The following is a 23,414-nucleotide window of genomic DNA, read 5'->3' as shown; positions in this document are numbered from 1 at the left end:
CACTAAGCTAGACACAGGCCTTCCAGGTGTGCAGAAATCTACTCCAATTTAGGATCAATATATTAAGGATGAGACACAACATCTGATGACAGCATATTTTGCTGGAGTAAATTGTAGTTTTGGCTAACTGAAAGCATTAAATGGACTCAAGAGTAGCTACATTTGGCATCAAAGTGGATTTATGACTCAAGTCATGACAATTTGCTCAACAAATTGTCTGATAACTTGGTTTCACGATTGTTTGGAAAATGTGTTTTAAGGAGCGACATTAGCTAGGGTTAGCTTTTAGTTTTCTTTTTGGTTTCTGTTGCTACTGTATTGGAGTTATCACCTGTCCCATGAAATTCAAACTTTCGCAACATGATGATATCAGTCTCAACCCTGACATATTCAACCTAGTGCTGAACCAAGAAGGAACATTTGACCTATGACCCCGCTCTATGTAGTTTGGGACAGCTGGCCCTGCCCACTAACCCCATTTTATTATTTTCCCTTAGATATTCTGTATTACAACAGAGAGGAGAAAGCGAAAAAGATAAATAAAAAAAAGAGGGCTACAGTTCTAGTCTTCCATGATCAACCAAAAGAAGGCAGTTGTCACGGTGACATGTTTCCCCTAATAGTGCCAGCACTGATTGATAAGGCCTAACCGCTAATCATTCATCAGTGCCATGTTGGATAACAGTTAAGTGGTGGGCTGGTTGGGCTGTGTTTGAAACTCAGGTTATATACTTCTGACCAACAGTGGGAGCAACAGTGTACGCAGACAGGCACACTCACACACGCACGCACAGGGAAGCTATACACTTAATCCTGTGAGGCCACTCCTCTGCCAACGCTAGAACTTTCTCACTCCTATCATATTCCACTCTCTCTAATTCCCTGTCTCCCTCCCTCCCCTCTCTCCCTCCTCCTCTGTCACTCATTCGCTTAGTCTACTAGCATGTTGCCTGTCCATGCTGTCAAGACCAGAAGTGTAAGACGACAGTGAACCAACACAGTCCAGCCAGTATGCAGACTGGTCTCTGCTCACACAGTAACACCGCTCCTTGCAGGCTGACAGGAAAACTGCAGCGCTGCCTCTTTGCGCCACGACAAGACAGCAGAGGCGACAAATCTAATACAATATTATATATATATATATATATAAACTGAGGCTGACAGGGATGTAACAACGATTAGAGGCTTTAAAAGCAATTTTATGTGTTATGGTATCCTAGAATGAATAACTTATGATCCAGTATTTATGCATTATACATAACGTCTTTGGTGTGCAACCCAGTTAGTTTGACCTGTGTCTTTCTATAGGACTTGTGTAAGGTACTAAGTGTCTGCTGTACGACCAAAACATATCCTGAAGTTATATAATAAAATATATTATCCAGTATTATAGATAGCTTAGACATTTTCTAAATAGTGTCTTACTTTTATAACTGTGGTATATGTCCCGATAACTAACCAGAGTATGACGAATGATAAAGATGAAGATGAGGATGATGATCATGATCATTATGATGTACTAAACTTGACTGTTTTAGTTGTGTGTTTAATGTGGTATTACAGTTATATATACTGTATATGACTTGTGACATTTTAATAAGGGACCAATATTACAGCTGATACAGAACGTTGGCTAATGAAACAATAAGATGTCACTTATTACAAGATAAACAGGAAGCTCCACAACCAACCATCAAACCACTGAATAATAGTATTAGTTCTGGAACTATGTCCCTGTATATAGTTCTGGTACTATCTGTATCTGTACTAGGTCTAGAACTATCTGTACCTGTATTTAGTTCAAGAACTATCTTTATTACGACGTCATCTACACGTTTGTTATGGTCACAACACATTTGGGGCGGCTACAAGAGGATTCTCAAAAGCATTTGAGAGTAATTTAGTTACATTTGATGTGACTCTTCAGTATAATTTACAGTACTGGTACACTGGCTTCATTGTACTGGGCTATATACTTCAAGCACACCCTAGTAAGTTAGGAGAGCATACTGCACCCAGATCAGGGCATTTATAGGGACACTAGACTGAGTCAAACACCCAAAGACAGCAGACTATGCTTACACTTTGTGCAATGGTAGGATGGAGGGAGGAGATGGAGAAAGATGAGATAGAAAGCTTGTCAACCCTTTATCTATCTTTATTTATCTAATCTACAGTATATTTCCTTTCTCAATTTTAATCTCTTTTCTTTTACCGTTCTTTTTTTCTAAGATTGTTATAATAAAAGTCTATCGGATGATACAAAAGTCTTCTTTATTTTTCGCTCCAGATAATAAGCGGTTTGAAATACTATTTGTGGGCTGTGTATAATAAAACGAAGAATTAATGTTGAAAAAAACAATAAAGAATGTATTTCCTTAAGATGCTTGAGTCGCATCTGAGTGACAGAGATAGAGGGAGAGAGACAGGAGAGAGAGAGAGACATAGAAGAGAGAGAGGAGAGAGAGAAGAGAGAGGCGAGAGATCGAGGGAGAGAGAGAAAGGAGAGATTTTTAACTAGTTAAGGAACAGACCTTCCGTCACCACCACAGGCTCCATGAATAACTATTCAGTGTAGATCGGAGGCAGAGAGGAAGTTAAGACACAGAGAGAGAGAGAGAGAGAGGGAGGGAGAGAAAGAGAGATGGAAGGAGGAATGAAAGACAGAGACATGGCCAGTACATGGCGGCACTATGAATCATTGATGAACAGCTCTCCTGTGTGGCGTTGGGTAAGAACCAGAAGGGTTCCAACCCTCGAAGACTAAGCCCTCCAGAGGTGTCTATTATAAAGCAGACACACACATACACACACAACCATACAGTCACAGTTTGTGACCAAGGATACTACAACACCGGCCAATCAACGTAAAAGGCACGCCTACTTCACCAATCAGGGCTACATAAGACCAACCAGACAATGTCATCTGTCACCTGAGAGCTACTGACCAATGAACAATCTGACATGAGAGCTACTGATCATTAAAAACATCCTTCACCAATCTAGGCTCATTCTTAATATAACTATTAACCAATCAGCAGAGGGTGTTGGAAGAGGGAGAGAAAAGCAGAACCGGACAGACAGACAGACAGACAGACGGCCAGAAAATGTGTGTGGGGGATGAATGAATGGATGGATGGATGGATAGATAGATAGAGAGGGAGAAAAAGAGCAAAGGAAAGAGAGACAGAGTGAAAGAGAAAAAGGGTGAAAGAAAAAAAACAAGAGAGGGAGAGAGAGAGATAGAGAGGGTGAGAGAAGGAGAAGAGAGGGAGAGAGAAAGAGAGGGAGAATCATCTCTCGTTACTATGACGGATGGACACCATTCAGGATGCAGACCACGAGACCCTCATCTCTTCCAGGTAATTATGACTGATGACTGTGTCACTCACCACAGGCTGGGCCAGCACACACAAGGACACCACACACACACCCCAGACACACGCACACACTCCAGACACACACTACAGCATACACCAAAGAGGTGCAGACACACACACCCCAGACACATGCACACACCGCGTTAAGAAGTGCTTAAGAAGTGCTTACATGGGCAGTTTTTCTTCTTTAAGCTGAAACAAGGTCTTAAAAGGCCAATCAGAACAAATCACCTCAAACTTTCACACTGTTAAACTCCCCACAGGGTGTCTAGCTTGACTGACACCGACACACACACCTACAAACAAGCACACACACCACCCACAGCCTACAGTCTTGGTGGCAAAGACAAGGTCGCTTCCTCAGCATCAAACAGACAGGAAGTGAGGACAGCTGTAGACAGGAAGGGAGATCAGCAGACTCCATGTGTTGACATCAGCATCTGAACACTCCACAGCTGGGAGACTTGACATGGGGAAGGAAAGGAGGAGGGATGGGAGACGGAGGGGGAAGAGGAGGAGGAGGAGGAGAGGAGGAAGAGAAGGAGGAGAGAGTCCTACCTCCAGCGATGGCAGTCTTCTTCCCCACCGTAACCGTGGCAGCCGTGATGGAGATGACCATCCTCCCATCTGACACACACAGAGACAGGAGTGAGAGAGGAACACACACGTTCTCTCACTCACTCAGTCACTCACGCATGCACGCCTACACACAAACTTCCAACCTTAAAGAGGGCGTAAAGTTCATGATACTAACGTATGCCATGGTTGGCATGACTGCCATGGTTACAGAGACTAGCCCGTAGGAGCATTCAGAGACGGGCCATTTATGACGATCATAAATGCCAGGGTGGATTTGTGACCACGGCAACGCTCGCTCATGCCACCCTGCCAGCACGGCGAGAGACGACACTGCTCTGGTCATGACTGCTGATGAGCTGAATGGCTGCCTGTGTGTGTGTGTGGCCGTGTGGCCGTGTGGTTGTACAGGTATGAATGTGTGCCAGTGTGTGTGTGCGTGTGTGTTTGTATGACTCCTGGGGGGGAATAGTAGTCATTGATGTAGTGCAGGGTAATAGAACTGAACTGGATCGTGCTTGAGGCTCAGCTCAAGATTCATCCATCTCCACTTGCCATTGACAAGCCCTATTATGTACATTTCAGTGTGTGTGTGAAATGTGTGTGTCCCTAATGTGCTTTAGGGTGTCTGTGTGTCTCTCTGGGTGTGTGCGTGCGTGTCTGTGCTGCCAGGTATGATGATGACAGAGAGAGACAAGAGAATCAATAGCTGCAATAACTGCTTTGCTGGGAACAGACAGACAGAGTAGGACACACCCGCACACACACAAAACATTGTCTGTCAGGTGTGTCTGTCTATTAACACAAGGGTAAGATTAAGGCCCTCTCTATTAGAACAGGACAGGAGGCATGTCACCTTGATGTAACATGCATGAAGCATGTGCCATGTATGTAGCATGTATGTAGCGTGTGTGTAGCATTGGCTGTAACATGACAGAGCTGCTGTCGTCCCGGAGACAGGCCAGCAACAGCTGAACTCTGGGACCAGAGTCAGACCATGCAGGCATGCTAACAACCAGACTGACCATGCAAAGAGACAGAGAATAAAGGACAAGAGAGAGAGAGAAAGAGAGAAAATATAGAGATAGAGAAAAAGAGAGATAGAGAAAGAGGGGGGGAGGAGAGACAGACAGGGAGAGAGACAGAGAGAGAAAGAGAGAGAGAGACAGCAGTATAACTGGGTGCATCATGCCAGACCGAGGTGTATCTAGGTACCCTCCAGGTTGTCCTGCTCCTGGTCCTCCAGCCAGGTGGGGGTGCTAGAGTCCCCCTCATAGTCCTTAAACACATCTGAACAGGGAGGCAGCTTTCACACGCTGACACTGCACCTTTGCAGGGCTACACACCACACACACACACATACACACTCACTCCCCAACCTGCCTTACAAGTCTAGACCTCCCGCAAGCCCCAAACACACACAACACACATTTTCCCACCCTGTATCCAGGGTTCGTAAACATCTTATAGCCATATAGTGTTGATAGTGTGTGTACAGTTTACTACATGTATATAGTGTTGATAGTGTGTGTACAGTTTACTACATGTATATAGTGTTGATAGTGTGTGTACAGTTTACTACATGTATATAGTATTGATAGTGTGTATACAGTATAATACACGTATATAGCATTGTTAGTGTGAATATGTATATATTACTGTTATATACTGTTGATAGTGTACAGATGTAAAGTGACCACACAGGTGTACAGTGTTGATAGTATGTATATGCAGGTGTTAAGGGTTGAAAGCATTTGTTGAAACCATATATTTTCAGTCTTAGTCTAGGCTGGGTCTGAGGCAGTTGCTATGGTTACTGTGTGTGCCAGCCAGAGAGTTTGTTTGTGTGTGTGTGTTTGGGCATGCATACCAGTTTGCTCTGCATGTGTTTGGTTGTGTGCCATCTAGTGCCTCTGTGAAGGCCTGCATCTGTTTGTCTTTGATCCCTACGGTTTGAGAAAGTGTGTGTGTGTGTGTGCGCCAGTGTTTGTGAGCGTGTGTGTATTTTGCCAGTGAGTACACTTGTGTACAGTATGTGTGCATGTGTGTGGGTGCATGCGTGCTTGTGAAAGTGTGTGTGTTTGAGCCAGTCCATGCATGTGTGTGTGTACCTCTGGTGTCCCCCATGGGGATGTAGTACAGGAACTTGCCAGCAGGGTACTCAGCTGCCCTGCGGTACCACACCGGGAAATGGTCCAGAGTGAAGATGTTCTCCTTATCCGACTTAGTGAGGAACTTCCTGTTAGTGTGTGTGTGTGTGTGGAGGCCAGGAGGAAGATAAGAAGGATGATGTGAAGAGGCAAGGTGAGATGGTGAGACAGTCACACTTGTCGTTTCTCTCATCACCACTAGAGGGTGCTTACTGCCACTATAAGATTTGCATACGTATTTATATGTCGATGTGTGTGTCTGTGTGTGTGTGTGTTGTGTGGAGAAGGGTGTGTGTGTGTCTGTCTATGAATGTGAATGGAAGAGCGTGTGTGTGTGCGAGAGAGAGGAAGTGGTGTATGTTTGAGTGTATTTGAGTATGAGAGTGTGTGTGTGTGTATGTGTGTGTGTGTGACTCACTTGGCAACACGCTTCTCAATGCCAGCGTATCTGCTGAGCCTCATGAGGCCAGAGCGAGTTCCCAGGAACGCCGTCTCTACACCGTCATCCATGCTGCTCACACACACACACACACACACGAGACACACACACACAGATACAGAAGTTAGGGGAGAATAAAACAAGGCTTAGTATAGGTGTGTGCGTTTACGTGTGCCTGCATGTGTGTGTGTTTACGTGCATGTGTGTGTGTTACCTAGCAACGTTGAGACTGATGGCAGTCCAGTAGGCCTCCATAGGAGCCGTCACCACCGCGTCAAACAGCGTCTGCCTCATGAGATCCTCATCACCTAGATACACACACACAGCAATGTCAAACTTCCATAACTCTATTCTTAACTCTGACCTCTGATCCCTCCATCATCCATCCATCCATCTCGCCCTTCTTCCCACCCTCTCTCCCTCCTCGTTGCTAGGTTCCTCACATTCCAGTTCCGGCTCTTTCCCCGTCAGGTAGCGAATCACAGCCTGCAGCTGGGACAGCTTACGATGATGGGGGTCAATGTCTGTCTCGCAGTATGTCCTACACACACACACACACACACACAATATGAAAGAATATATATTGTAAAATACTTGGTGACAGTCATTTAAAAGTTTTATTAAAGTAGAAGAATGTTTTTTCATTTGATACAAAATGTCAGCCTTTTTTGTCTCTTTCCCTCTCTCTTTCTCCGTCTCACTCTCAATCCCTCTCACCCACACACTCACCACTCATCTGCGATGGTCAGGTCTGGAGCCATCAAATCATGGAGACCTGGAGAGAGAAACACAAGGAGTGAGGAGAGAGAGCGAGAGAGAGAGAGAGAGCGCGAGAGAGAGAGAGAGAGAGAGAGAGAGAGAGAGAGAGAGAGAGAGAGAGAGAGAGAGAGAGAGGGAGGGAGAGAGAGAGAGGGAGGGAGGACATACCTTCTTCTACTGATACGTTTCCTTTGAAGATGTACTCTCCATGACCCCTGGTCAAGACCATGCCGAGACTGCAGACACAACAACACAACAAGGTCCTATCACACTGTCATGGCAACGTCCCAACGTATCATCGGTCACAACAACCTTCAAATCACCATGAATGACAAATAAAATAACCTTGTCTTTATGATACAGCAATGTTGCAAACAACAACAACAACTTTTTTTCCCACCTGAAAGGGGTCTCATCTATGATGGTGTAGAAGTAATCATTCTTCAGAAACATGACTCTCCTCTGGAGGACAACACAAACCCACACAGAGAACATGAGAACCCAGGGAGCAGAGTGGGTGTCTGAGAGTGTGACAGAGTGTATGTATTTGTGTGTGCATACGAGCGTGTGTGTGTCTGCGTGTGTGTCGGTGCGTGTAAGTGTGTGCGTGTGGGTGTCTGTGAGTGTGTGTCTGTGCGTGTCTGTGTGTGTGTGTCTGTGCGTGTCAGTGAGTGTGTGTGGGTGTCTGTGAGTGTGTGTCTGTGCGTGTCTGTGTGTGTGTGTCTGTGCGTGTCAGTGAGTGTGTGTGTGTGTCTCACCCCTTTCTCCACACCAGCTCTCACATCCAGAGACATCGTCCCTGTCTCCCCCTTCACCATGGCTGTTCTCAGCTGCAGAAACAAACACCTCCACATCATACACCTGTGTGTGTGTGTGTATTATGGCTGTGTGGGTGTTTAGGTGTGTGCATGTGTGTACTAAGGTGTGTGTGTGTGTGTGTGTGTTACTCACTATCTCCTCTGTGTCCTCCCACTCCACCTCTGCCAGATCCACACTGTTGTAGTTCGGCTTAGGTTTCAGCTTCTTACCCTCCTTATACTGCAGAATACACACACACATACACACATGCACACACACACATACACACACAGGCACACACACTTTAGGTTTCAGTATCGTTCGAAACATAAGACATTGGACATACAACATCTTTGGACCCGTCAGACCATTGGACCATCACTGGACTGTAGGTGCACGCTGATGGGACAAATCAGAGCTCAGAGAGGTGACCTACCAGGGGTCGGAGGTCAGGGTGAGACAGGATATAGCCGTTGTTGGTGTTGAGGAAGGCGTAACCATGGACACCAAGTTTGTAGCGTGGCGCCAGCCTCATGAGCTCCCTGAGAGGCACGTCTGTCCCCACCACACCTAGCAGGATCCCATGGGACAGCTGCACACACACACACACACGCATACACACCCACACACATCCAAAAATGCAGGCACACACACATGTCCAGTAAGGTTTAAACAGGGTATTAATGGACATTTGTAGATGGGGCTAAACCCTCCTTCTTATTGAACACAGACACACGCACACACACATACAGTACATAAACACACATTATTCCAGTAAGGTTAAAGGAGGGTTTTACCCCACAGAAGTGGAGTGGGACCCATTGCCTCCTCCTTACTAACACATGGTCACCAACACACACACACACGCAGGACGCACCGTTTCCTTCTTCTTACTGAACACAGGCATGGCCACCGACGTCATGAGGAGCAGACTCTGGGCCTGGGTGTTAAACAGCTGCAGAGAGAGAGGGGGAGGGAGGGAGGGACAGAGGGAGGGAGGGAGTGAGGGAGGGAGGGAGATAGGGACGGCGAAGGAGAGGGGAGGAGATTGGGAGAGGAATAGAAAAGTTAATTTTTGGACTTTTGCTTGGGTGACCTTGTTTTAGTAGACTACAGTGGTGCAGGATTAGGAAGGCCTTGCTTTCCATGTGGTACCTGAGTACCCATCATACATATATTAAAGCTTATCTTTAACTAGAGAGGGTACAATTTCTGGGGAAATTGTAGGGTGTGCTTGCTTGCGTCGGTTGCACAAGGGTCCGTTTTTGGATGACATTCTTACAACTGATATTTCTGTATATTTTATATAAAAATGCATACTTATTATTTATAAAGATTACATAGATAGGCAAAGCACACCCAATAATATATATGTGAGAGAACAAAGGTGGTGCCCTTGCCGAAGGCAAAGCACACCCAATGAGACTGTACGCCAAGGAAGTCCTAGCAGCTAAGGTAAGGAACTCTTCAAAGCTATGCTAAGGAAGTCTTAGTCGCTAAGCTTAGGCAGTCAAGACGGTAAGCTAAGGAAGTACTGGTGGCTAAGCTAATAAGATAGTCTACAGTGAATGAAGGAAAGCTAACACGTTCACACACACACATACATACTCATTACCTCGGCTGTGGTGGGCAACTGGTGGTGTGTGTTTGAGGATATGACATAAAAGATTATAAGACAGGATATGACATGGGTGAGCATGAGACAGGTGATATGACATAGGAAAGCCTGAGATGATGAGATAACAGCATGATGGAGAGAATATAGATTTCTGTGAAGATGATGCAATTGAGAAAGGTGAGAAAAAAAGAGAAGAAGATGGACAGAAAGGGATAGGAAGAGAGGGATGGAGAAAGGAATGGGAAAGAGGGAGAAAGAGAGGGAGAGAGAGAGGGAGAAAATGAGAGAGACTTACGACACTGTCCATATAAGCTTCAGTCCAGATGATGTCATGATCATGGTTGATGACCATTGGTCGACTCAGAACGTGTAGGTATTCCATAACATTCTCCTGCACATCGGCCAGTGTGGAGACATGTGTGTAATATCCTGCAACACACAAACGCACACACACACACACACCAGATGTGCTTACAGTATAGTTAACATGTAAACCTATAATCGGGTATTTAACAGGGGTTTGCTCATGCCTCAGTGACCTAATAAGATGATGATTCAATATTTTGGGTTTGAGGTCCTGCACTACCCTGCTCATCCTGCAGAGGGCCCTACTTGCTATGGTCACAGATTATTCAACAACAAAAAACACCAATCAAAATGTAACTATTCACACTTTCACAAAATCCAGATTATTCCACAAATCCCATCCAGTAAAAATGTACAAAAAACTTTTTGATTTGAAAAAGCTTTCACACAGGAGAGAATATCTATTTGACTGAATAATGATCTGTCCCATTGTGATAATGTAACACAAAAAGTGCTTCAAGGTACAAAATGCTGGACAAATGAGGTGAAATTGCAAATAGCACAAAGGAGCACACCCTTGTATGCATGGTGTTTTTTGGAAAATTGCATCTTTTTGGTGGCATAGCTGGCTAAAGTGGTTATGAAAGGTGGTTGTTATGTGCGTGAGTCAGAGATCCCTGAATCGAACCCCGGAGAGGGAAAGTGAGAGAGGAAGTGAGACTGCTGAGCGATGACTCACAATGGTGCCATCTCACCTTTGTTGTTGCAAGCGATCCACTTGGTGTTGGAGGCGAAGGTCATCTCTCGACCAATCAGATAAGTGAATACTCTGACCTGAAATCGTGAAAAGAAGGGTCAGTTGGTAGTGCTTGAGCTCAGAGATGAAATGATGTCATGTGTGTGTGCATGTGTGTCTGTGTTACTCTGCGGTCAGGCCAGTTGAACTCTTTAAACACGTCTTGAAAATCCTCCATGGCACCGTCAGTGATCAGCATGATAGCCTGGTTACACAGACTACCCTGTCCACGAGCTGCAGCCTACACACACACACATTACACTTAGTCATTTAGCAGACACTCTTATCCAGAGAGACTTACAGTAAGTACAGGGCCATTCCCCCCGAGGCAAGTAGGATGAAGTGCCTTGCCCAAGGACACAACGTCATTTCGCACGGCCCGGAATCGAACCGGCAACCTTCTGATTAATAGCCTAACCGCTACTAATTAATTACCTAACCGCTCAGCCATCTGACTCCCATACACACACACGCACACACATACACAGAGTGAGATAGAGATAGACAGGCTGAGAAAGGGTGAGCTGGGGCGAGACAGGTTGAGCTGGGGTGAGATAGAGAGAGACAGGGTGATACAGGGCGAGACAGGGTGAGATAGAGAGAGACAGGGTGATACAGGGTGAAACAGGGTGAGATAGAGAGAGACAGGTTGATACAGGGTGATACAGGGGGAGATAGAGAGAGACAGGGTGATACAGGGTGATACAGGGGGAGATAGAGAGAGACAGGGTGATACAGGGTGATACAGGGGTAGATAGAGAGAGACAGGGTGATACAGGGTGAGACAGGATGAGATAGAGAGAGACAGGGTGATACAGGGTGAGATAGAGAGAGACAGGGTGATACAGGGTGAGACAGGATGAGGCCACACACCGCGTTGAGGATTTTGAAGGACTCCTTCATGGCCTTCTTAACTTTCCCTTCTCCTTTCACATGCAGCTCCTCCACCAGGAGCTTGAAGTGCTGCAATGAGAGAGAGAGAAAAGAGAGGGAAAGAGCAGGAGAGAGCGTGCTGTAAACACCAAACAGTCCAAGGTCAAAGGGATCAGAAATGATCCCTTTGACTTTATGTCATACTGGTTCTAGATCTATCAGAGGGGTTCAGAATTGACATGATGGTTCTAGAACTGTCAGAGGGGTTCTGAATTGTCATATTGATTTAGAACTGTCACAACTGTTCTAGAACGGTCACAATAGTAGTAATAGACCGAACAGAGTTCAAAAAGCTCCTGTAAGAGTCAGTGGTAATGCCAGGAAAGAGCTTAATCCCACAACAACAAGACCAGGGCAAGGTCTGGGTGTGGGCAGCAGGATTGACTACATCATGCAGTAGAACAGACCGTTCTCTCTGTCTCTCTCTGCAGGAGTCCTTGGTGTACTGACCCTCACCTATACAAGCACACATACAGGAAACTGATCACTGTAATACCTGGAAACGGTAGCATTAAGGGCTAATCTGAGATCATTGCCTGAGACAGAAGTCTCTCTATGTCTCTCTCTCTCTTACACACACACACACACACACCTCAGATAAGAAATTAATGAGTGACCCCTATAATCAGAAACAGCAGTGATGGGGGATGGTTTAAACAGAATCTGTATCTTTTGATTACAGTCACACAATCTGATTGGTTGTAGAGGATGATGTAACTAAAAACATTCTCTCAACCAGCTAGTAACACATGAGAGATGTTCAAAACAATCAGTCCAAGTTCTTATGTCTGTATAATGTACTAGAAAATGTGTGTGGTTGTGTGGTTGTGTGTGTGTGTGTTTCGTTCTAACATCTGCAGGCCCTGTCTGCCACCGGCTGCCTCTCTACCAGTGCAGCCAATTGTGGGCCTCCCTGGGAGGTCATGTGACAGCAAAGCTGTCAGATGCAGATGACCCCACCTGATCCGTGAGGCATAGAGGAGGGAAAGTAGGCCACCAGCATGTACATACATACACACACACACACACACACACACACACACACACACACACACACACACACACACACACACACACACACACACACTGTCTCTCTCACGCATAGCAGACTTAAACTCCACAGCAGGTGTTGCTTACACACAATGAAGACGGGTGTGTGTTTGTGTGTATAAGTGTAGTTGTGTGCGCGGTTGGGGGTTTAAGGGGAGGGTGATGGTGTTAGGGATTAAAATAAAAAGAGAGAAAGAAGAAGAGTTGGCCGAGGAGATAATGATTAAAAAAATAAAGAGGAATTATGAAAGAGAAAGAGAGGAAGAGGATGAGAAAGGAAGGGATAAGGGAAACAAAAGGACAGATAGAGTGTTCGTGTCTCGAAAGCCAGGTAACTCTAACCTCTAGCCTAAGCAGTCAGAGTTAGCTAGCTTTATGGCTAAATACTAATAGGTTAAATACCTAGTGTTTAAAGAGATCAATTAGAGTAACTGGCGCTAGCATTAGCATGGTGAGCAATAGCATGGTTAGCATAGCTCTAGCACAAATGGTTAGTGCTTGAGTAGTCAACATGCTTATCATGCTTAGCATAGCGTAGAGTTGTTATCACTAGTACTGTTTGTGCTAGCATAGTCAGCTTTAATATGGTTAGCATTAGCTTAGTTAGCGCTAGCGTAAGCTTACCTCTCGATTGTCCAGGTCAGCCTGTACCAGGATTCCCTTGAAGCAGGGTTCCACGTATTGGACATAGTCACTGTACTGTTGGAGAAAGTGACAGGTCAGAAACTGTCTATATGCAGTAATTTGTTTTGATGAAAGCATAATGGATAAAATGTAAATCAAAACATTTGAAAACAGAAAAACAACAATTAATTTAGTCTAGGAGTTAGACATAGTTTTGGGATTATGGTTAGGAGCAAGGGTTAGGTTATGATTTAGGGTCCAGGCTAGGATTTTGGGGTTAAGGTATGGGTTAAGGTTAAGGAAAACATGATTTTGAATGGGTTAGGTTTAGTTAGGGTTATTGTGAGACCCACAAGAATAGCCAGACAAACGTGTGTGAGAGATAGCGAGAACGTCTGTGTGTGTGTTTTTGTGTGGTAGTGTGTGTGTGATTTGTACACACAGGCATTATTACCCACTACATAATCCACACTATGTACATTTACAAAAATAATCCGTCCAGTGCCTGTGTACAGTATGTGTGTTCCTGCCTCTCCGCTGGCCACTCCGTGTGTGTGTGTGCGTGTGCGTGAGTGTGTGCGACGTCTGTGTGTTTGTGTACATGTGTGTCATTGTGCTAATCCCCTACTCACAGCAATGACATTGACAAAGTCGTTCTCCCCCAGTGTATCCAGAATGGTGTTAATGGTGTGCTTGGCGATGGTCAGTCTGAGGCCTTTCATGCTGCCACTTACGTCCACCACAATCACAATGTCCTTTGGAGAGGTGGCGGCCTGGATGTACCTACGCACACACACACACACACACATATTAGTACACACAAACAGACGCATATGCAAGCACATACATGCAAACACACACAGGTGCATGTGCCCGTGCACACACACACAAACATTTTAAACATATACATTTTGAATGCTTTAGGTGATGAATATTATATTCCTAAGGCCCAGTATTCTGAGTATTAAGGTAACCCATTAATAGTGTTCTGAAGTTTACATTCAAACCTTGAATCAGCATCATTGCTGTCAAATCTCTAAGACAACAGACAAGGTAGACAGCGACAGAGAATGAGAGGGAGACAGAGAGAAAGAGAAAGAGATAGATAGTGATGAACTGACAGAGATAGATAAAGAGAGAAAGAAAGAGAGAGAGGTTAGAACAGACAGAACAATGGACCATGAGTGAGCCTGTGCCATAACAGCTTTCAAGTCTGTCCAGGAGAATCTCTTTAGGACACTAATGAGCTTTAGGACTTCCTGGAGATGCGGATAACTGGATGAGAGTAGGGATGAGGCTGGACCTCTATGTACAGGGTGAGGCCTGGCCTGTGAGACCACGCACACCGGTCAAGCTTTGAGGTCACGCACATTGGTTACACAAACACACCGGTCATGCACACAGGTCAAGCACTATGACTAAGATCAGCAATATATGGGTTAAAAGGTTACAAATGATTTCCCTCAGTGAACAACATCCGTTTGGTGTACATGGTTTAAAACATATCAGTCTTCAGCTGTGTAGAATTGCATTTGGTCTTAAAATATGACGAACTCCAACTCCGATAGGTAAAAATGAAAGAGCTGTGCATGCAGCAGTGAAGTCTATCGTTTTTTGCAACATTTTATTTTTATTTTCAATGTATTTTATTGAACCTGTCCGGGGGATATTCCAGAAAGCAGGTTATGCAACATACTTGGGTAAGTTAAGTTTGAATTTACAAGGAAAGAGTCCAACAAAATGGACAATCATCTCTTTCTCTCTTGCACCACCTTCCTCACCCAATAGCCCTAAGCATCGTCTATGCACATGTGTGTGTGAATATGTTTCTGTGTGTGTTACACCTTATTTCACCTGGGGTGGTATTAGTAGGTCAAGGAGGTGAGGGTGACAGCAGTAAGTCCCTGACTAGCGACACGCTAACCCCTCCTTCCCCCTCATCCTTTGCTCACGGAAAGAACAGATGAGATTAGTCAGCTTGCCTCAGTGCCGGTCCAGGCCTCTTACTTGTGGTCTGAACAAAGGCCCTTATCCAATGCTCCCTGGCAGACGCCAGAGCAGAAACGCATCACTTCCTCGTCTGGAAGCTGCAACTGTGACACGCCTCCTAACCAGGAACTCTTAACCTGCCCCGCTGCCATGGAAACCTGTCCCGCTGCTATGGCAATCAGCCCTAGAGTCCAGGAGCACCTTGAATCCACTGATGTCCAAGACTGCACTGACACAGACACACATCACACATAGGTACACATGGAAAACACACTTGCACACACACACGGCATGCACACAAGCATACATACAGACGCCACCTACTCCAGTCCTTCCTAGGTTTGGCTGGCTGTATCGCAACCGAGGATTATCTAGTTACGTCCTCGACTAGGTGTCCTTAACAGGAAATAGGGGACAGGAAGTCATGGGAAAGAGGGCTCTCACCAGTTCCTGTTCCTGCAGTCAAAGGTCACCACTCCGTTCTCGTCTGGGGTCCACTGGATTCCTGAAGAAAATCAGATTAGAATGTGATTGAATCAAATGAGATCACATGACTTCCGCTTGTCTGTGCGTCATTCCGATTAGCATTCAGAAAATGTGATAATGGAAGATAAAGAAAGTGTGACAGATGAATGGGAGCCAGAGACAGCCCAGGATCTGATTTGGAGTCTGATGAGGTGGACAATCTACAGGGGATGGATGGGAGGAGGAAGGGGGGAAAAGAGATAGAAGTATAGGAAGTATGGATGGAGGAATGGATGAACGTGGGGGTGTTGGGGCGGAAGACAAAAACAAATGAAAGGAAGGAAGGAGTGATGGATGGAATAATGGAGGGATGGAAAGATAGATTGAAGTACGGATTGATGAATGGAGGAAGAGAGAGATGGAAGGATGGACTGAGAGAGATGGAAGGATGGAAGGACTGCTGGATGAATAAAATGAATACAATGTAGAAGGGGAGGGATGATGGATGGAGGGATGGAAGGATAGATGGATGGATAGAGGAAGAGAGGGATAGAAGGACAGAAGACAGGATGAATGGACGGACGGAGGAGAGAGATAGGGACGTAAGGACAGATGGAAAGGACGATGGGTGGAGGGATGGATGGAGAGAGGGATGAGACTTTGGCTGTGGTGCTGCTGAGTCACCCAGGTTGCTAATGAGCCTATTGACCCACAATGACAGTCAGCAACCGGTTTATCCACAGACACCCTGTCAAACCAGATACAGACTCAGCATAGGGGACTGTCTACTCCCTGTATAATCAGCTGCATCTTCAGCAAGACTGATCCCAATGTGAGGGTTGTCAGTCAGCCCAAATGTTGATGACTGGATGTGTGTATGTGTTTGTGTTTGTGTGTGTACCAGGGTAGATCCTGAAGAAACCAGTGGCGCTGCCAAAGTATTGCCAGGTCAGCGTGGGGTCCTTTTGGAAGTTGTCTATGAAGATGTCGTTCAGGGCCTCTGACATGTACACTCCATTCAGAATGCCTGGATCTGCAGCCAGAGACCAGGGGGGGGGGGGGGGGGTGTAAGACAAAGAGAGGGGGGGAGGGAGTGAGAGACAGAGGAGGAACAAGATTTTTGTACTTTTTCTTTTGTGTTTGTGTGTGTAATCAACGTAACTATATGTGTGTGTGTGTGTGTGTGTGTGTGCCTGTGTCCCACCTTTGTTGTACACATTGGTGGGCACCTGGATGTCACTCTGCAGAGTGTTGACAGGAAGCATGTTGAAGTGTTCATTCTCTTCCAGAGGAAACTCTGAGCCCATATCCAACGCATTGCCGCCCTCATCTACATTGTTTATCATCATGGAGTTGTAGTAGTCAAACTGCGAACAGGAAGTACACCAGCTCAGAAGAGGAAGTACACCAGCTCAGAACAGGAAGTACACCAGCTCAGAGCAGGAAGTACACCAGCTCAGAACAGGAAATACACCAGCTCAGAACAGGAAGTACACCAGCTCAGAACAGGAAGTACACCATCTCAGATCAGGAAATATACCAGCTCATAACAGGAAGTACACCAGCTCAGAACAGAATTAGTTTTCTGGTGTGTTTGAAGTTGTCAAAGGGTTCTGTCTGGAACGTTATGGACGTGTAAAGGGTTCTAACTATAGAAAGGGTAGTCCATAAAGAGTTTCATATATTCTGTTAAGGAAAGAAACAGCTCAGATTCACTGACCTCAAGAGTGGCGTTGTAATCATGGTACAGATCTGCATCCTCTGCTGATTCAGCCAACCTCTGAGGAGCAACACACACACACACACACACACACACACACACACACACACACACACACACAGTCAATGGAGCTAGCTTCCACAGATACAATAAACCATCAACAGATATCCATAATTCACCTACACACAGTTACTTTTACAACTATGGACTTGTCATTCTTGATTGTCTGCAATTGTCTGCAATACTACTATAAAAACAAAAATGTGTACGTCAATTTGGATGAAAGCATCACCTAAATGATTTAATTGTCAAATGTATATCTCAATTGATTCTTACGGAATCCTCCTGAGTCCCAGCAGTTCATGTATGTCACTGTAGTGGACACTGCTTTTGGGCTATTAACTGCAATCATTCTGCCCTTTGTATTTATTGGTTTAGTAGAGATGACATCTTGGGCTTTCTAGATCTCACCAGCTACAGACATCATCTCACCAGCTACAGACATCAGCTGACAATAGTATCAGCAGAAATAAATTGTCAGATGTAAAAGACATGGTCACCAGACAGAGGTGAACCACGCAGAACTAGGAACTGCTGAAGCAGAGGTGCAAATGCAAAGCTAGGGTCAGCGGAAACTGCTACCATCATCATGTTCTGTAACCAAGACAACAGGCAGTAGAAATCCCATTAAGACAGGCGGGCAGTGACCCGCCCTAGAGCCAGATGCTCTCTGTGTACAGAAGCCCCATCATGCATATCCCTTCCTCCTAGGGTTACTAGACAACAAACTGTTGACCAAGCTGGGTTCAGCTCACTTAATCAAACACACACTCTAATCTTTGAAAGGGGCTTTCTAAATAGAGTGTGTCAACATGAACTGTGAATTACTTGTGTGTGTGTGCGCGTGTCATTGCTTGTGTACTCGCTTGTATGTGTGTGTGCCTAAATGTATGTGTGTGTGCTTAAATGTATGTGTGAGTGTGTGTGTGTGTTTGTGCGTCTTCCTCACCTTCACACTCTTCATTTTCCTCCCCAACATGTTCTCCATCTCATCTGCTATGCTTTTCACCAGCTCTTCTCCATCCACCTCCTCCATCCTCACCACTCCCTGGATGTCCTTGTATTTCTGCAAGATACAGGACACACACCATGAATGACACAGGACACACACCATGAAGGACACAGGACACACACCATGAAGGACACAGGACACACACACATAGGATACAGGACACACACTCATAGAATCCCGGACACACACCATGACGGACAAAGGACACACACTCATAGGATCCAGGACACACACCATGAAGGACACAGGACACACACTCATAGGACAAAGGACACACACTCATAGGACACAGGACACACACCATGAAGGACACAGGACACACACTCATAGGACACAGGACACACACTCATAGGATCCAGGACACACACCATGAAGGACACAGGACACACACTCATAGGACACAGGACACACACCATGAAGGACACAGGACACACACTCATAGGACACAGGACACACACTCATAGGATCCAGGACACACACTCATAGGACACAGGACACACACTCATAGGATCCAGGACACATACCATCAAAGACACAGGACACACACTCATAGGACACAGGACACACACCATGAAGGATACAGGACACACACTCATAGGATACAGGACACACAGTCTGGACACACACAACCCCAACCCCAAACCATGACCTCCCACCATCACTGTACCTTACATTCTATACACCGTAAACCCTTCGTTAAAACTGGAATGAAATGTTCTGCTTAAAATGTTTTCAAATGTTTTTTAAAACCTGGGTTTATATACGTAATCCAAAGAACAGAGAGTCCGAAAGAGAGAGGGATAACAAATGGGATGCGGCGAAAAAGTGAGAGACAGTGAGAGCTGGTGAATGTGTTCCTACCGAACAAAGCCCCCAGGCATAATCTTTCCTATACACCATTCTTTATTCTGATTTCTGTGTGGGTGTAGGTGTGTGTGGGAGGGTGTGTGTCTGTTTGGTGTGTGTGCAAAGGGGTCTGTGTGTGATCATGTGTGTGTGGGTGAGGGTGTGTGTGTCAGAGTGTGTGTGCGCTCATGTGTGTGTACATGTGTGTGTACATATGTGTGTGAGAGAACGAGACCAGATGGTGTGAGTCTGCAGGTGTGTCCAGAGGGTTGCTAAGGAACAGATAGTTTGTGTTAATTAGTAGCCCAGGCCAAGAATTACCTATGGAGGTCAAGACACACAAGCACGCATACACCCACCCATGCACAAGCACAGTGTGCATAGTAGAGAGTGTAGTAATAATAATAGTAGATTGCTTGTTGGATAATGTTGATACTGCAGGATGGGTCTACAGTGTTAGAAACTACAGTTTGTGTATTGTGTATAAGTACACTATGTAATGTCTGTAGTGTATAGTACACAGTGTAAACATTACAGTCTACGCTGTTAGTAGCTCCAGTCTTCCAGCCTTGTGTAGTACAGCTGGGGAAACCGTATGCCAGCACGCTTGGCTCCTATTGGCTGAGAGATCAGAGAGGGTCATGCCCTGGCCCCTCCCCTTTGGCCCCACTGATGATGCCACATGTTCTAGTTAAACTGTGTAAGTGAATCATCTCTCTCTTCTCTCTTTCACTGCTTTCCCTCTATATCTCTCTCACTTTCACAAGCCTTCCTCTTGAGCTTGTACAGTAACACCTAGGGCAAAATGTCCTACTAACCAACATTGCTCAATTAAAGACACACACACACACACTGTAGGGACACATAATCCAAACAAGTTCTGAGCCCCTCACTTACATATCCGTACTTTTAATGATCATACAGGACCCACACACACACAAACCCACATACAATTTTAGTCAGCTTTAACAGAGATCTGTGTGTGTGTGTATTCATGTATGTGCATATGTGTGAGTATATGCTTATGTGTCTGTCTGAGTGTGTTTATTTGTATGCATGTCTGTGTGTTTGTGTGCATATGTGTGTCCTACCTTCTGCAGAAGCTGTGCTCCAGAGTACTTGGTCGACAGGGCCAGTATCTGTTTACCAAACGACTCAGCCCACTGCTGGACACTGAGGACAGGGGAGAGAGGAGGGAACTCAGATGTGGAAGAAATAAACACCAACAAGTAGAACTGACAGAAAACAACAATACATATATTAAAAACAAGGAACATTCCCAAGCAAACTCTAGATAAACTAACAGAGACAAATACATACATTTGTCATGTATTACAAGGTGTGGTGTCGATGCATGCTACCAAGACAGAGCAGAGGTAATCAGGTTGAAGAACCACGCCAGGCCAAGCCAGGCCAGGCCAAGCCAGGCCAGGTCAGTCCATTGGTTTAAGACCGTGGTTAAGGCAGACCTTTCCAGATCTGTCCCCAGGAAGAGAGCCGCTGTTCCGGGGTGGCCCGGTAAACTTGCATGGATCTGAGCTCTAATCTGCTTCTCACACAAGCGGACATGGGCCTAAAATACAACCTGGCTGGACACTGAGTGTGTCTAATTGTATGTCATTTTGTGGGTGCTTTTTAAAATCTGTTTGTGTGCAATGCACTTGATTATATCAGTCTCCGTGTGTATGTCCAGGCTTCTCGGGACACACTGGAGTCTATTTAGTATGGTGCTAAAACAAGTACTTTTCGTTTCTTGGCATGTATCACAATCTATTTATACTATTTATACTTTCTAAAGTATTTGTTTCTCTCTTCCTAAATCTCCTTCCCTGTTCTTTCTCTTTACTTATGTTTCTCTTTTTCACCTACTCCCTCCATCTCTCCTGCTTTCTCTCTCTCTCCCTTTATACGTGTTTCCCTTGTTCTCCTTTCCCCTCTCTTTCTTTTTCTCACTCACTCCTCTCTCTTTCTCCTGCATGTCGCCCAGATGGGTGGGGGTCACAGCCCTCCAACACCATGCAGAGATATAATAATCTGCAGCGATACCCCATCACTGCCAGTGGAGACTAACACGACTCAAGGAGTAAAGGATTCGGGAGACACCAGTGTTATCATAGCAAGAATCTTCCGGAAGCTAGATGACTTTGGGATTTAGTTCTGTTTAGTCAGTGTGCTACAAAACGAGGGTCATGCTCTACATGATGTGCTGGCATCGTTCCTGGCACAACATGGGCATGACATCAGTTACACACCTTATATAAAACCTAGCCATAGGAGGTAGAGAGAGGGGGGAGAGGGGGAGGAACGAGGGTGGATGGTGTGAGGGGTAAGGGAGGGGAGAAAAGGGCTGAGGGGTTAGCAAAGCAGGGTTAGGGAGTGGTGTCCCTTTTACTCACGTTTCTGGGGGGATCTTCATCTGAGCGTGTGCAGACCAGAAGAACCAACCAGAACAGACGATCCACACCAATGTTGCCAACCGCATCCCAGCATGCCCGGCGGTCCTGCCTCCACTCCGACACCGGCACACCATCCCTCCGTCCAGTCCTGTCCTATCTGCTCAGACGGGTTTGGTCTGGTTTGGTCTGGTCCAGTCTGTTCTGGTCTGGTCTGTGGAGATCTACACAGAGATAAAGTCCGATGAGGTGTAGATCTTTAGGGTGTCTAAGGCCGACAGAAGCAGAGGTCCTTGGTACACAGTCCAGTAACGAGGGCTCCGGTTCCTGTTCTGTAGAGACAGAACGTGAGTGGGTCCCAGTAGTATTCACAACAACAACAGAGTTCTAGGTGCAGTGTTCTCATGTTCGCTCACGCCAACCTCCAGTACGTTCTCCCGTTGCGCAAGGTTCCAGAGACTTCCGAGAAGTTTTGGGAGCGGGCAAGCCGAGCACGCGTTCTGTCACTCTCAACAGACTCCATGACTACCTCTCTCTCCGCTCGTTCACTCATCCCTTCATCCGCATCCCTCCACCACGCTCCCTCGCTTTTCTTCACATCCGATGGGGGAAAAAACTAAGATAAGAGAGGAAGTCCAGATGTTCCCTTCCTGTCCTCAGTTAAAGGTACAATCCAACACTTTTAACCGATGGCACGGGACACACACACTCTCCTGAGCAGAGCCTGCGCTCAAGAGCAGAGTGGACACACACAGCAGCCTAGGTCTTGACTCTGCAGATCCAGGAGGTACTAGGGCCCGTTCTGTGGTCCAGACCCGGGGCAGGGTGTGAGCGGGCTGGGGTGAATGGCGTGGGTAAAGGGTGTCGGGACGAGGGTGTGCTGGACAGATCCTGAAACACACTAACCATCCGGCTCCTGCATGGACTCTCTGGGACCAGCGTAATCCACCAGGATTAAATCCCTCCTCCCTCCATCCCTCCCTCCCTTTCTCTCTTCCTCCTTCCTTCCCTCTCTCTGTTTCTCTTTCTTTCACCCTGTTTCTCTCACTCTTCCTCTTGTCAACCCCCCCTCACTCTCTCTCTCTCCCTCCTGTAACCTCCCCAAGTCTCTCCCTCTTGGGTTAACAGAGGTGCCAGGAGTGTAGGGAGAGAAGGAATGAGGTAGGAAGGAAGGAAGGCAGGGGGATTGATGGAGGGAGTTGAGAGATGGCTGGTGAATAGGGTGTGTGTGGGTGGAAGTGTGAGTGTGGGGGGGGGGGGGGGGGGTGGGGGGGGGGTTGCATCCAAGAGGATTATAGTGATTTCTGGAGGCAGCCTTGTTTCTGTCCAATCAATGGAAGCAGAATATAAATGCTTGAAATGCTTAGTTAGCAAACACACTGAGACACCTAGTGGACACACACATTTAAACACACCACTTATACAGACACAGATACACTTATACACAGACACACATGTATTCACACAAAACACACCTATACACACACACTTATAAAAACA

The 23,414-nt window shown here is 45.9% G+C and overlaps 1 protein-coding gene across 1 annotated transcript in view; it reads right to left on the bottom strand.

Annotated features, from left to right (window-relative positions):
- Positions 1-22,051, bottom strand: part of cacna2d4a (calcium channel, voltage-dependent, alpha 2/delta subunit 4a) — a 55,920-nt gene extending 33,869 nt beyond the window's left edge. The window contains exons 1-26 of the mRNA XM_067254999.1: positions 21,918-22,051; positions 20,613-20,694; positions 18,613-18,729; positions 17,604-17,663; positions 17,088-17,250; positions 16,785-16,916; positions 15,863-15,923; positions 14,062-14,212; positions 13,430-13,504; positions 11,696-11,785; positions 10,950-11,063; positions 10,782-10,860; positions 10,016-10,149; positions 9,718-9,735; positions 8,980-9,057; positions 8,539-8,694; positions 8,256-8,342; positions 8,063-8,134; positions 7,705-7,766; positions 7,473-7,540; positions 7,275-7,320; positions 6,989-7,086; positions 6,760-6,853; positions 6,525-6,620; positions 6,068-6,195; positions 3,939-4,007 (exon numbers count right to left, since the gene is read on the bottom strand). Coding sequence (XP_067111100.1) covers positions 3,939-4,007; positions 6,068-6,195; positions 6,525-6,620; positions 6,760-6,853; positions 6,989-7,086; positions 7,275-7,320; positions 7,473-7,540; positions 7,705-7,766; positions 8,063-8,134; positions 8,256-8,342; positions 8,539-8,694; positions 8,980-9,057; positions 9,718-9,735; positions 10,016-10,149; positions 10,782-10,860; positions 10,950-11,063; positions 11,696-11,785; positions 13,430-13,504; positions 14,062-14,212; positions 15,863-15,923; positions 16,785-16,916; positions 17,088-17,250; positions 17,604-17,663; positions 18,613-18,729; positions 20,613-20,694; positions 21,918-22,051 — 2,464 coding nt within the window. The remainder of the gene's footprint in view (positions 1-3,938; positions 4,008-6,067; positions 6,196-6,524; positions 6,621-6,759; positions 6,854-6,988; positions 7,087-7,274; positions 7,321-7,472; positions 7,541-7,704; positions 7,767-8,062; positions 8,135-8,255; positions 8,343-8,538; positions 8,695-8,979; positions 9,058-9,717; positions 9,736-10,015; positions 10,150-10,781; positions 10,861-10,949; positions 11,064-11,695; positions 11,786-13,429; positions 13,505-14,061; positions 14,213-15,862; positions 15,924-16,784; positions 16,917-17,087; positions 17,251-17,603; positions 17,664-18,612; positions 18,730-20,612; positions 20,695-21,917) is intronic.
- Positions 22,052-23,414: the final 1,363 nt, after the last annotated feature.

The sequence above is a fragment of the Osmerus mordax genome, chromosome 17 (assembly GCF_038355195.1).
Source record: "Osmerus mordax isolate fOsmMor3 chromosome 17, fOsmMor3.pri, whole genome shotgun sequence".
NCBI classification, from domain to species: domain Eukaryota; kingdom Metazoa; phylum Chordata; class Actinopteri; order Osmeriformes; family Osmeridae; genus Osmerus; species Osmerus mordax.
This window is presented reverse-complemented; position numbering and strand designations above follow the sequence as displayed.